General features: G+C 44.8%; 1 protein-coding gene across 1 annotated transcript; it reads left to right on the top strand.

Annotated features, from left to right (window-relative positions):
• Window positions 1-6766: 6766 nt before the first annotated feature.
• LOC100279908 (uncharacterized) lies at window positions 6767-14763 on the top strand. Its single transcript, NM_001358052.1, has 16 exons — window positions 6767-7647; window positions 7733-7985; window positions 8072-8263; window positions 8795-8848; window positions 9410-9498; window positions 9579-9831; window positions 9922-9978; window positions 11135-11166; window positions 11534-11669; window positions 11746-11916; window positions 12733-13329; window positions 13425-13562; window positions 13655-13753; window positions 13843-13943; window positions 14026-14116; window positions 14197-14763. The coding sequence occupies exons 2-16, from the start codon at window positions 7821-7823 to the stop codon at window positions 14326-14328; spliced, it is 2307 nt and encodes a 768-aa protein (NP_001344981.1). The 5' UTR covers window positions 6767-7647; window positions 7733-7820; the 3' UTR covers window positions 14329-14763.
• The last annotated feature ends 159 nt before the right edge of the window (window positions 14764-14922 follow it).

Raw genomic sequence — 14922 nt, 5'->3', positions numbered from 1 at the left:
CGTCAATAGAACTGCATTTAAAACGAATCGTCGCGCGACGAAGCGCGCGACGTAGCGCCTTAATAAATATAAATTTAAAATAAACCATCGCGCGACAAAGCGCGCGACGCAGCACATTAATAAAGACGAATTTAGAATGAACCGTCACGCAGCGAAGCGCGCGACGCAGCACATCGACTAAACTAAAATTAAAATGGATTAAGACGAGAGTTGAACACTGCGCGACTACGGTCGCACGCGCGAGAGCACGCTGCGCGTGCCGAGGGCATGCGAACCATGCAGGCGCGCGGGGCGCAAGGCTGCCGGGGCACGGGCTCGGGCAGGGGCACGCGGCCAGGGCGTAGCCGAGCGCGGCTAGGGCGCGGGGCATGGGGCGCGGCCACCGGCGCACGGCCAGGGCGCGAGGGCCGGGCTCGCCGGGGAGGGGGCATGATGGGGTGGGGCCGAGGTGGGGAGGGGGCGCGACGGGGCGGGCTCGCCGGGGAGGGGGCGCGGCGGGGGAGGGGCTCACCGGGGAGGGGGCGCGACGGGGGAGGGGAGGGCGCGCGGCGCGGGAGGGCGTGTGGCCAGGGCAGGGGAGGGCGCGCGGGCAGGGGAGGGAGAGAGGGAGGGGGAGGGATAGAGAGAGGGAGAGGGAGAGGGAAGGAGAAACTCACCTTGGGGATCCAAACTCCGGTGATCACCATCTCCAAACCCTAGGGCACCACGGGGGGAGAGAGAGAGGTGGGAGAGGGAGAGGGAGGTTGCTGCGCGGGAGAAATCAAATGAGAGGAAGAGACCAGGGGTGCGCGCATAAGGCAGGGGCGCGCGGGCCGGACTGGGCCGGACCGGGCCGGGCTGGGCCACACCGCGGGCCAAAACCTACGACACGCACGACCACCAATCGGAATCCGATCGCGAACCGAAATCCGAAACGGGACGAACACGCGACTAACCACGACATCCAACAAAGAAAAAATGCTTCAGCATGATGCAACACCCATGACACTTAGGTTTTGTTTACACATGACACGGACACCCGTTACTATATTGCTTTGAAATTGGGAAGAAGGAGTGAAACGAGAAAAGGAAAGAGAGTAACGCCTGAATTTGGTGAGTAAAAAGAAGAAAAAAAATCTACCCCCAAATTCAGGGCGTTACAGTTAGGTCACTGAACCGGTCACTCGATGGTCCAAGGAGCTAGCGAGTCCTGGGTGGGCTTGCGATAGGGAAGATAATCAAATGACTCGGGTGGGGAGTGGGCTGAGTAGTAGAGCGCCAAAAAAGTTAGATCAAATCCTAGTTTTCGTTAAATTTAGTCTGACCTACTATATAAAAATTTATTTATTTCATTGTATATCTAAGTCTCGGTATAAGAGATTATAAAAATTGAGGTGGGGTCGTGGCCCGTTGCCTTCACCAATCGGTCCTAAAGTTTATAGAAACGACCTCAAGCTTCAAAATATTAGGAACCACTATCTTTTTTAAGATAAATATATAAAATAAACTGGAAATCGTATAAAATATGTGAAAGTTATTTTAAAACATAAAATTATATTAAATAGCCTAGAATCTTATAAAATGTATATCTTCTCCGTTATAACTTCGATTTAGTAGTTCTCGAACCTACGGATTCATATCAACGAGTAAAATATTGTCACGCGGTTTGTTTTCATGTTTGGTGTAATGTTATTTTTAATTATTATTTGCCTGTTTATTTGTATTGTTGCGATTAGACGGGCAAGTGTACGTGGATCTGAAGCTCGACATGTTTGAAAATTATGATCAGCGGGTTATTGCAAGTAAAAGGCGAGTTGTGTCCTTAATCACATTCTTTGACCTAACAATATTTATGATTCTATCCTCACCGCTGCACAGTTAGGTTAAATTGTTGGGCAACCTAATAGGTTACATAGTTTTGTTTACCCTACACATTGCATATAAATGAATTATTGGATATACTTGTTATTGCTCTACTTGATTTTGGATTTAATACTACACATGAATCATGATCATGCTTTACTATTATTGTTGGCTTAATTATTGTTCATGATAAGATCACTTTGTTAATTGGAACATGGAGAACCACCCCAGGAAAACAGTGCTATCACATGGGTGGAATAGGACGCCCTTGGCCAATTAATTAAGAAAGCTAGTGTGTGAGAATCCTTACCCGAGAGGGGCAAGCGGGAAGTGAGTCGTGCAAGCATAGTGCTGGCTCTAATTACTACGACGTGTTACAGACCGTGAAAAAGGCATATGCTTCCTTGTACTTGATTTCATAGCGGATTTTTTCGTGCTAGTGTAACTTTGTAAAAGCCTCATAGTGAAACCTTGTCTCGCCTCCTCGGAAGAGGTGTATGGGATTCATGACTCCGTGACAGATGGGTGTCACGACTTGTGGGTAAAGATGCACAATTTTTGCAGAGTGTAAAACTAGTATATCAGTCGTGCTCACAGTCAAGAGCGACTCAGGCACTCACATGAGTAAATGATGGAATTAAATTAATTTGACATGCATTTGCATTGTGGGATTTTGATATTGATTATTTATTTAATTGGGTTGGTATTCACTTATACTTAGTATCTGCTAATAAAATTTTGACCAACAAAATTAAAAGCAATGCTCAGCCTCAACCACATTCCTTCGTAAGCCTTACACTATACCTTTTACTCATACTTGTTGTGCGACGACCTTATGGGATCTCACCCTTGCTATAACCATGCCAGGTCAAGAGCAGGTACCGCCAAGAGGAGGATCTCCATGAAGAGTTTGGAGAGGTCAAGGCCATCGTCTTCCAGTCAGCTATGGTTGTGGAGGATCGTTGTCGTCATATAGTGTATTTTAATTATTTATTTTGTATAAAAACTCCTATTATATAATAAATATGTGACATTGATTCCTATACCTTGAGTAATCATGTGTGAGACTTAAACCTGGCACACATGTGAGAAGTATATGAATTTGTCCTTAAATCCGGGTGTGACACTAAAAGACCCTGGGGCTAGAGGGAGGGGTCAGGCGAACTGTAAGGAGGCCACTTGAGTGGATCTTGTATCTAACCCACAGAGTGCCCTCGTCATTATTGATTGACTGCATTAAATATGCCTAGCGCCTCATCGCAGTAGAGAGTCGTACCTCATTCCACTCATGACCTGTGCACCCAGGCCAGAGCCCCACTCATGACCTATGTATTGTAGACCTGCGGCTCACTCATAGCGTATCGAGCCCTAGGCCTAAGTTCCGTGATGGTCTGCGGAGCCCACAACACGACGAGGAGTGCCAAGGCTCAAGCTACGAAGGCCAGGGATCGCCATGGAACAGGAGGAGTAATGATGACGCTTGGGTCCCTCTCGCTCATATACGTCATCCCAACTGACTTAAAGGAGCATGACCAGAGAGCTCAGACGACGAGAGTGAATACCGACTAACGAATTTCTACCGAGGGTAGAACGCCTCATTGTACCACGACACAACAATTCTTTCCACGAGAGACCATTTGTAACTGGTACCCTCTAGTCTATAAAAGGAGGAGGGTCGGCCCAACCCAAAAGGGAGAACGCAGAGCAACGATACTCGACGACTGAGCCAGATAGTCGATAGGTAGTCCCTTAGAACCAATATCACATAGAAACTTGGGATCCTTCCCTCTCTCGCCCGCTTGTAATCCCTATTACGAGTAATCAACAACAAGGTGCCGGTAGCGCGAGCCACCGAAGATTGGAAGTAGGGATGTTCTGCCTGAACCAGTATAAATCTTGCGTCCACTGAATACACCATCCAGATCTAGAACACGCATACACAAATTCACTTGTCGGTGTTGGTTTGAAACTTCGACACCTCTCTATCAAACCGTTTATCTTATTCTTTATTTCAAACTATACTCTATATGGCCATCTCTAGCAGAGCGTGTATATGGATGTGTAAAATACTATTTTGTATTAGCACTATATATCATATTGTTCATAGAGTGAAGTTTAAACTATAAAGTGAGATAGAAGGTGAGACAAGGAGTTAGCAGATCCCCTACCTCACCCCCTATCTCATCCCACATTTCAATCTCCACTTTGTAAATAGTGCCATCTATAGTTCTGTGCCCATAGTTTCCACGATCCACCGAAGACAGCAAACAAAGCGTGTGTGTGGGCGTGTAAAACACTGTTTGCAATGTATATTGCACTATTTATAGACTAAAATTTGAAATAGAGAGTAAGATAGGGATAGGATAGGGAGGCTGCTAGACAGTGGCGGAGGACGGAGCAAAATCAAGATGTTGCTAATACAACACAACACAAATTTTGCTAGTTGACTTTGGTTGTACTACAAAAATTTGCTAGTTGAATTATTCTTAAAGAATAATGGGAACCGTGACACCCTTTGTTGGTGACTACTCATTCAAGCCAGACAACAAATTGTTCCTTGGGCTGATTACCACCGACATTGGACATCTCAACGAGGAAGGAGACGATTAATCATCAAACATATTGAAGCCAAGTTTACGAACTCCAGCATCCTCATATGGCACCCCTACACCACCGGACAAGCGGGCACCATTATAGATGGCTAAATGGACCATGCCTGGTGGGCTGGCCCGAGGCACGACCCATTTAATAGTGTTCAAGCATGACCCGACACATAGAAAATGGGCCTATGTTGGCTCGTCACGAGAGCCGTGCCGTGCTTGGCCCGCATCCTCGGCACACAGTGTCGGACCGGCCCGACCCGATTATATTTTTTATTTTAGAATTATTGCTATACATATATATACGAAACCTATCTTCAATATGACACCGATCAACAAGGGCCGTACTGGCTAGCACAGCACACCTTGTGGTCATAGCTGGGCGGGGCACGGTTTGAGGCCCCCTCCATGTCCCTTTTTACCTATTTACACCATTTATTCAATAGGTACGTAGTGTAAACGGGCCGACCCGACATGGTTAGTGGGTTGTTGTGTCATGCTTGAGCCGCGGCTTTGGCACGGGCTGGCTCGACACGACCTAATTACCTAACTATGAGCTCGAAGGTATATCCCGACGATGCGACAGCGGGGTTCGCCGTCAGCGTGCAGAGGTCCACCAGCGGGTTGGTCGTGAACGACGACAGCGGGAGGGGAATCATAGGGCAGAGGGAGGCACCGCGGGAATCACCGATACCCACCACACGGCTACTGCTGCTACGTGCGTTTTAAGGACATCCCAATTCATGTTTATTGGGAGATATATTTTTAGGATATGTTGGAGATGCTCTAAGGGGCACCAGTGGGCGACGACCATGAGGCACATGTAGGCGTCACCGCCGCGGGCATGAAGCATCAGCTACAAGTCACCAGCGAGCACCAGCAAGGTCATGAACTCACGATTAGGGCTAGGGCTTGGTGGGCAATGACGCCCCACGGTCACAGGCACTAGCGAGCAGTAGGGCGTACTGGCTAGCAGAGCACGCCTTGTGTTCGTAGCTGGGTGGACACGGTTCAAGCCCCTCCATATCCTTTTTTTACCTATTTACACCATTTATTCAATAGGTACACAATGCAAATGACCCGGCTCGACATAGTTAGTGGGCTACCGTGTCGTGCTTGCCCCGTGGCTTTGGCACGTGGGCCGGCTCGGCACGACCCGATTACCTAACCGTGCTAGGGCGTGTTGGGCCACGCCGCCCGTTTGGCCAACTATAGGCACCGGCGCAGCCGCGTATGGCGAAGGAGCCTTTGGCCACCTAATGGTTGGGTGGTTATAGCCAACTGGTACCGTCCGATCGGTGTCCGGACTTCGACGGACACAGTTGTAAGGGGCATCGATGGGCGATGGGGCATGAGGTACATGTAGGCGTCGCGGGGCGCGGGTATGAAGCACCAGCTACGAGTCACCAGCGAGCACCGGCAAGGTCGCGACCTCGCGATTAGGGCTAGGTGGGCAATGACAGCCGATCATAGGCACCAGCGAGTAGTGGCGAAGGACACAGTTGGAGGAGTGCATCTACGCCTGCGCGGACGGGGGTTGGGTGGGTGGGTGGGAGGTGAGAGGAGTATGTTGTTTGCGTTGCGCTAGGGATAGGATATATATTGGCCAAACAATACCGGGCCATATAAGGGTGGACACATTTTTTTTACCATAAATCGAAAATCGAACCGAAATTTCGGTATTTTCAGTAGTTTGGTTCGTTTTCGGTATCGTAATCGATTTTCACCGTATACCGAACCGAAATACCAAACTTTATCATTTCTAAAATTTGACCATTCGATTATGTGAACTAAATGTGTGATGCAATGAAATTGTTATTCACTTATTTTTATGTGATGTATGATGTATCTTTAAATATTTGTACATATATAATTTTTATTTTTTAAAGTTATATGTAATCTATCATATAAACTTATTTTATGTGTTGTGTTGAGTATTAGTTTAGTATTCAGTTTTTACTGAAAAACCGAAACCAAACTCCTCGATTTTTCATTTTCTATAAAATCGATCAGTTTCTGATGTCTCGAGAACCGAAGTGTTTTAAAATAAAAAACCGAAACAAAGTTCTAAAAAAACCAGATGCCTTAGGACCATATTAGTCCCTCCCTCCCTGCTGATAGAGATAGTAAACAAATTATTTTGCACATCCATTATCCATGTAGCCGCCGCGACCGCGAGCTGCGGTACCCGATGCACGCATCCGAATTCCGACGCACAACAACTCTGGCACCCTGCAGTCTCGAACCGCGCCAGCGCCAAGCCGGATCCCCGATCACAACCCCTACACCACACCACAAGTCCACAGGCCACACCGAATCGATCTGCACCAACACCAACCGAACACATACATGCACACCAAAAGCAGTCGCAGCATCCGATATTCCGATCCCGGCAAAAACAATTCTCCCAGAAAGAGATTATTTCGCCCCCTCACCAATCCTGCTCCCGAAATTCCTAATCTTTTAATCCGCGTTTTTCCTCCGTCCGTCCCCCGGCTTGCAGCAGTAATGAAGCGGAGGAGGAAAAGGAGAAAACGAAAAAGCGCAGGGAAAACAACACACCAGCACCCGCAGAGAGCAGGCACACATCAACTCATCAAGCTGAGCGATGCGTGTGATTGCGAGCATGTGAGCAGGCAGGCGGGCAGGGCGAAAATCCGAGGAGGAAAAGTCCGCGAGAATCTCCGGACTGGCCTCCCCACACATCGTCAAAAATCCAATCTTGACGCCTCCCTGGTCGAGCCGAGACTGTTCCAAAGTTTCTGCCTCTGTGATGCGTGCGGGATTGTTGCCAGTTGGTTGGTTGCCGCTGCTAATGAGGCCCGCCCGCCCGATCCCCGTGGTCGCCGTCTCCGGTTAATCCCGCTTCAGTTCTTGTACCGGTTCTTGGAGAGAGATTTTTTTCCGCCTCTCCCCCCCTGTGGATTGCGCCGTGTGTGTTTGTCTGGATCGTGATGGGGGCGTGGGCCGATTCGCCACCACCACAAGCACGACTCCTCTTTTTTATTGCCTCCGCACTGGGATTTGCTTTCGCGTTGTTGCAGTAGCTATTTCCGCGAATCGTCTTCTAGGGCTCCGTGTGTTCTCGCGCACTTTACCCTCTGTTTTCCCCATTCACCCGCACCGAATCCACCCCCTTCCCGGTCGCGTCCGGCCGTCGATTGAGGCCGTGCCGCCGCCGATTACGCCGCAAAATCGCGTCTTGGTAAGGCCGCCCGCTCATATTCGTGGGTTTCGCTGCGGATTTGGTCGGATTTTGGGGGATTCCTGATCCAGTTTTTGTGTCGCAGGGTTTGGTGCATGAAGAAGTGGGGTTGATTTCGAGGGGAGGTTTTTCTCCTGCTTGGCTGCCGTCGGGAAGGCTCCGGCCGGCCAGTCATGTCTCAAATCCAAAGCTTCTCGAGGAACAACTGTGCGCTCCTCGCGGTGCTGTGTGGGAAGTATGCTGAGAACCGCACACCAGCAGCGAGGTCTGGGCTGGAGGCGAAGCGGCCGCGGCCGGCTTACCCGTTCCCGGAGCTCAGCTCGGCTGGGCGATTGGAGGTCAACTGTGTGCTCCTTGCTTGAGTGCGTTCATTGCTGTTTCTCGCCTTTCTTTGTTAGCTGAATGAAGGGGCTTCTGAATGCAGGTCCACACCCTGTTCAATCCTACACCAGAGCAGTTCCTCGAGGCGCAGCGGGTGGTGCAACCTAACTTCTTGTACATCCAGGGCCAGCAGCTCGAGGATGAGAAGGAGATTGGCTCACTTGTATGGGGGGACGCCGATGTCTCTGATCCGCAGGCATTTAGCACTCTTATCAGCCCACCATTCCCAACAATAGTAAGCTCTACTATAGTGTGTGTAAATGGCTAAATGCTGTATTACTTGTTAGTCAATATGCTAGCTTGCAGTGCATTTAGCTGCTAATTAAACCACAAATACCAGGATGTGATATCAGCATCAGTTTCTAGCTGCATCACGATATGAACATTGGGATTACTTGTACAACAACATATGATGTTTTGTTAAATTCTATTGTATGAACCTGAAGTCTCTATGCTAGTGTGTTTGTTTAGTGATTGTCTCGTCTTATATGTTACAAATGAAGCAACTACTTGAATAGGTTAAGTACTAGCGCTGAATCCAGTTCTGAATAGCTCAATACAAAAAAGAGTACCTGACTGTCCCATGTATCCTATCTTATACATAAAATGTTCTGTTTAGATCATGTAAATTTATACGGAAAGCAATGTTCCTACAAAAGAGTTTTGCTTCATTTAGGAATGCATATGGAATATCTTGACTGTACTGCCACATGGGTCCAACTCTTTAACACTTTTACAATTGCCGATAACCATACTCTGAATACAGGTATATCTGGAAGTTCCTATTGGTGAAAAACTTGCTCAAGCAGTTCACTCAAAGGTAGATAGTTTCCCTGTCCAGTAACTGCATCTCTTCAAATAACCAGAGTATTACTATTTGCACACTAGATCATGTTTTCTTGGAGATGGCTGCATAGAAAAGTAGCTATATTTTCTTCGGATTGTTCATTTTTGTCTGCTTCTCCTAGTTCAGCAACAAATTCATGCTGTTGTTAGGCCCTGTTTGGATCTCTTAAAAATGAGAATTAGATTCAAACACTCAGATTCTATAATGAGATTACTAGAATCTAACTACGTACCCAAAACCCTGCTAGTTGGAGATTCTCACTATGAAAAAAATAATAATCCGAGATCCAAACACCCCTCATTTTTTTTATCTAAAATCCAGATTCTACGTTACTATCTAGAATATGAAAATGAGATCCAAACATGGCCTTACGTGTTAGCTTATTTGTACAAATCTATTGAACTGTTTTCCCTCTATATCAAAACCAACTGTTATATGTAATGTTCTTACTTTATATTGCTTTAAGTGTTAGGCAGCCAATTTTATTGTTTTGGAATTGGGAATTTTACTAATACTAATATTAATTTATTTCAGGGGATCCCATATGTAATATACTGGAGAAATTCATTCTCGTCTTATGCAGCATCTCATTTTCGCCATGCGTTGATGTCAGCAATTCAAAGGTATTCATTCACCCTCCCTCTTCCAGTTCGATCTAAATGAAACAGTTATTTATAATAAATGTGTTTCTGGTTGGATACAGTTCAGTGAGCCATACTTGGGATGCTTTTCAGCTTGCTCATGCATCCTTCCGTCTATATTGTGTAAGAAACAATCATGTGCAAAGTGTTAAGCTTGGTCCGCGTCTCCTTGGGGATGCTCCAAAAATAAATATAAGCCCACCTGAGACAGAAATGGTTGATGAAGAAGGTTCATCTGAAGTGACCCCGGCTATAAAAATATATGATGAAGAAATCAACATGAAATTACTCTTATGTGGAGTGCCATGCACCTTGGTAAATAAAAGCTTTAATATTTATGTCTAATAAAGATTAGTTATATTATTCTGATGCAAACTAACATTTCTCTTTTTTACTCTCCCACAGGATCCTTGTTTATTGGGCTCTTTAGAGGACGGTCTGAATGCACTTCTGAATATTGAAGTATGAATGAAAGATTCTAGCTATGCAGTACCTTTCTATCTGAACTACTTTTTATATAATAAACTCGTTGTTTTGAAAATCATTGGTCACTAGAAATGATTAAAAACATTTTGTTTTTTAGTGTATGTAATAGTAATTCAGACATATGGCAATGTTACATCTATGCTCTGAATCATGGATGTTCTCTGTGAGGATCATAGAACAAAATTGAACTAGATGTGCAGCACACTTGCATATAGAGAAATACTAGATCAGCAGCGATGGTGATATCCTTAAAATCCTAGGATATCATCAACGATATCCGTTGTTTCATTACTTTGTCTATTTCTATTAATCACGCCACATTTCTAGATAGCTTATTATCGTGGGGCGATAATTGTATGCCTCCCATGGAGGCTGGTGCCCTCGACATCCAGGTCGTTGCCTGCGATCGCTTTGATTTGTTTTAATGGAAGTCTTCATGCTTGTATGGTACATGAAAGCAAGAAATTATGCTGCTATAGTGTAGACACTATTAGCTACTTTATTCTGCATCAGAAGTATTGACATTTGGTGAGAAGTTTCGTACTGAATGACTGGAACTTCAGTTCCCGTTAGTCTCAGTCTGTCCTGGGACCTTTTTGCTTGAGCTTCTGGGCAGCTTCTCAGCGTGAAAAGCCAGAAGCTCTAACAAACAACTAGTTTTTTGATTTAGCGTCCGGAAAGCCAAAATCTCAAAAATGCTGAGTTCATATGTGAAGCTGAAAAGACTTTTTTTGGGGCTTTCGGTAGCTTCCTGAGTTTAGGAAGCTAATAACATCATAAAAAATCTATCATTGGCTTCTTAGGACCAAAACCCCAATACCAACTTTTCAGAGAAGCTCCAAAAGCTGCAGCTCAAACAAATAGGCCCTTAGGTTGTTCGGGCCGACAAAAATGGATAGTCCAGACATCCACGCCCCCTCCCTTCCCTTGTGTGCACACAAAAACTGCTCTCTAGCATGGGGTGTGATTAAACCTGTGAGCTGGCTATCCTTTTGTCTCGTTTAAAGAATGCTGACACATAAAGCAACGGTGCAAATGTTTAATGATTGATTATTTAAGTTATTACAAACTTTATGACCTTCTATTTTCCTATACTGGAATTGCTATAAAAGAGCTCATGTTTTTTTGACAGATTCGTGGGAGCAAACTGCAGAATCGAATCAGGTACCTTGGATTGCTTTCTAATTTCTTTAGTTCTACTTACCTTCTACATTTTTACCTTTGTAACCATTTGATGAGTCCATGAATTACTAATCATTTTTTTACATGTTCTCATGCACGATTATGTTGGTTGATCATGCTTACTCTGTAGTGTATCATTCTTCTCAATTCATGAAAACAAAATATCAACCGTACTTCTAGAAGGAGATAATTGGGGGGAATAAAATGAACAAGTGATCTTCATTTATTTATTAAGGAGGGAGCCTTCATATGTACAGAGATTGTTGTTTATTGCCAATGTGCCTTTGGCATAGATCATTATTGTTTTTGTAAGTAGAAAACTGATTTGTTGTTCCCTTCTGTCTGACAGTGCTTCTCCACCACCTCTTGAAGCTGCATCTCTACCACGTGGGATGGTTACTATGCGCTGTGATATCAGTACTTGCAGTTCTTCCCATGTGTCACTCCTCGTTTCTGGTAGCGCACAAACTTGTTTTGATGACCAGGTATATATTCCTTTGACCTTGGATACTTTTTTGGTCTTGCTGTGTAAAGTCACATGGTGTTCACCTGTCTGTGCAGCTTCTAGAGAGCCACATCAAGAATGAAATTATTGAGAAGAGCCAGTTAGTCCGTGCTCTATCAAATAGTGAGGACAAGTTACCATCAAGCGAGCCTTTAACTTCCATGTCCACGGCTTGTGGGGCTTCTACCTTTGAAGTTTGGATGTCCCTTCCTAAGTGGGCAGCACAGGTCTGTTTCTGACATTGTTTGCATATAATATGCACTCACACGAATTCGTGGTTGTTAAGCGCTAAGGCGCTGGAGGTCGGACGCCTTACCATCTGGGCTTATGGCGTCTATGGCGTCCACGGTGGCGTCCACGGCGACGTCTTAGCGCTTGTCGTGGACGCATAGGAACGGGGTGCCCGTCCGCCACGCTGCGCCACCCACCCGGCGCTTTGCCTGCCCGCCGCGCCATCCGCTCGCCCTGCCCGCTGTGCCGAGGTGCTTGACTGGGGATGTGGAAGAAAATCAGCAGCTTAGGTTCTATGGTTACCCGAGGTGGATGCCTGAACGGGGATATGTTGGCGTGGTGGATTAGGCCTGTGTGCCGAGTGGAGGTCATGGGCTATCGTAACCTGGTTGTTGGCCCTTCATAATTTTTCAGATTAGCAGGTCTATTTGTTAGTTTATGAAGTTATGAACTATGCATTGTGAACTTGTTAGTTCTTATGAACTGTCAACTATGTTATTTTGCAAACTATGCTATGTATTAGGACTTGTATGTCCTATAATATCTATGGTCTATCTATTTACTTATGCATTTTTTGTTATTATTTGCCTTATATGTCTATGAAGTCGCCTTGCGTCGTGCCTTAGGTGCTTAAAAGGAAAAAAGGTTGTAGACCGCCGTAGGTTGCCTCACTGCCTTAACAATCATGCTAGAATTTTATGCTGCTTTGATATGATCTTGTATAATATTTTTTTCCCACTTATGCACTTCTAACCTTACATATTGAACCAGTAATGTTCATCTTGAACTAACATTCTTCTTTGAATTTTTAGGTTCTGAAGCATCTAGCGCCAGATATATCATACAGGAGCTTGGTTGCACTTGGTATTGGTTGTATAAATGGTACTCCTGTTGCTTCATTTGAGAGGCGGGATGCAGACCGTCTATTATTCTTTTGCACAAGTCAGTGCAAAGATTTGGCTAATGAAAATGGTCCATATTTTCATCTTCCAAGATGGTCAGCCTCCCTTACCAAGGACAGAACAAAGGTGGGTTCAGAATCAAAACAAAATCTGTTGGGTGCAAATGGAGTTTTGGAAGACAAGAAGCATATGATGGAAGGGCCTTCCTCATGGTCAGCCGTCAAGGCTAAATTAAAGCCTGCAACTATGAGGCCCATTCCTCACTCTCGAAAGCAACAAATGCATCCATTTATGGGTTTTCCTGAAACTTCCCTTCACGAAACTAGTATTGTGAAGCCAAGCTTGCCAGCTGCACCAACTGTGAAGCACAATTCAGTTTCTTCTGCCACAACCACGCACAGAAAATCAACATCAGGGCCGTCTCATACTCCCTCAGTCATTCAGTTAAATCCTCTGCCAATGAAGAAACACGGATGTGATAGGTTGCCTATCCAAGTGTGCTCTGAGGTACACTTTAACCTCCATGAGTCATGATGATGATATGGTTGTTTTCCATACATAATCAGTTTAGAAACTGAGCTGTTCTTTTCATTTTTTTGTAGGAGGATTTTTTGAAGGATGTCATGCAGTTTTTAATCCAGAGGGGCCACAATCGACTTGTACCTCACGGAGGACTAGCTGAATTTCCTGATGCAATCCTTAACGCCAAGCGCCTTGATCTTTATAACCTGTACAAAGAGGTAATTCTTTGCACTAGTTTACTTATGAGAACTAAGGTCTAGTGACATGTACTATCAATCTGTTTCCTGATAAATGTTTTCTTTACTTTTAGGTGGTGTCTAGAGGTGGATTTTATGTGGGTAATGGCATAAACTGGAAGGGTCAAGTTTTTTCAAAGATGCGTAACCATACCGCAACAAACAGAATGACTGTATGACATTTATTTCAGTTTTCTGATACGATTTCTGGTCCTGCTAAATGCGATGTTCTAATTCTGTGCACTTCTCTGTATATATTTAGGGTGTAGGTAACACGTTGAAAAGACATTACGAGACATACTTGTTGGAATATGAGTTGGCACATGATGACGTGGATGGCGAATGCTGCTTACTTTGTCACAGGTTTGAGGGCATCTTCCTTCAAATCTCTGCCTAAATACTAATATCATGTTAATATCTAACAGCTCCTTTTATGTAATTTCAGTAGCGCACCTGGAGATTGGGTGAACTGCGGTTTATGTGGTGAATGGGCTCACTTTGGTTGCGACAGACGACAAGGACTAGGCACTTTCAAGGTAAACAAGAAGATGGGTTGTGTTGATCTCACCCTTGCCGGAAATCAGTTACTTGATGCCATCATGTGCTTTACTTGCAGGATTACGCTAAGACAGATGGTTTGGAATACATCTGCCCCCACTGTAGCTTAGCAAACTACAAGAAGAAGCCACCACCACCAAAAGCAGCTAACGGTTTTTCAAATACAGCATCTGTACCACGAAATGCTTAATTTTCTTGTTTTTTTTTTCTTTTCCTTTGGTCCCATGTTTATGGGAAGAATCATTAGAGTAGATAATAGGCTGATGGAAAGATGGGCAAGGCCTTCCAGGTATGTAGTAGTATTCGAATGTATCATCTCGTTAATTTAGTGGTTATTATGAGGCTTATATAACATGTAACAACTGATAACACAGACAAGCTCCTACAGTAGTTGGTTAGATGCTGGTGTAAGCTTCTTGTTTATATTAATCTCAATTGTGTTTTTAGTTTCCCTTGTCTGGATCAATCAAACATTTGATGCAACAGCACGGAAGTGTGAGGCCCTGAAGCTGCTGGCGCAATAATGCTTCTCTTTTTCATGTGACTTGCGGACCAAATTGTAATGCATCGGGCATTGGATATAATTGAACTAAGAGTATGACTATCTTCGTCATCGTACTTATCTTCATATTCGAACTCCACTATACAAATAGTGCAGTCAATAGTGAATTGCTGGATATGGTTTAAGAGATCATATACAAATAGTGCAGTCAATAGTGAATTGCTGGATATTGTTTAAGAGATCATATCTAACAGTGTCAAGTGTGTGTTTGATTTGATTTTT

The sequence above is a fragment of the Zea mays genome, chromosome 7 (assembly GCF_902167145.1).
Source record: "Zea mays cultivar B73 chromosome 7, Zm-B73-REFERENCE-NAM-5.0, whole genome shotgun sequence".
Classification (NCBI taxonomy): Eukaryota; Viridiplantae; Streptophyta; class Magnoliopsida; order Poales; family Poaceae; genus Zea; species Zea mays.
This window is presented reverse-complemented; position numbering and strand designations above follow the sequence as displayed.

Bases quoted from the DNA above. Each gene is read 5' to 3' on its own strand.
- LOC100279908 (NM_001358052.1), top strand. From the start codon at position 7,821: ATGTCTCAAATCCAAAGCTTCTCGAGGAACAACTGTGCGCTCCTCGCG. The intron at 8,264-8,794 runs GTAAGCTCTACT...CTCTGAATACAG, and splicing joins GCCCACCATTCCCAACAATA to GTATATCTGGAAGTTCCTAT. The intron at 9,832-9,921 runs GTAAATAAAAGC...ACTCTCCCACAG, and splicing joins GTGGAGTGCCATGCACCTTG to GATCCTTGTTTATTGGGCTC.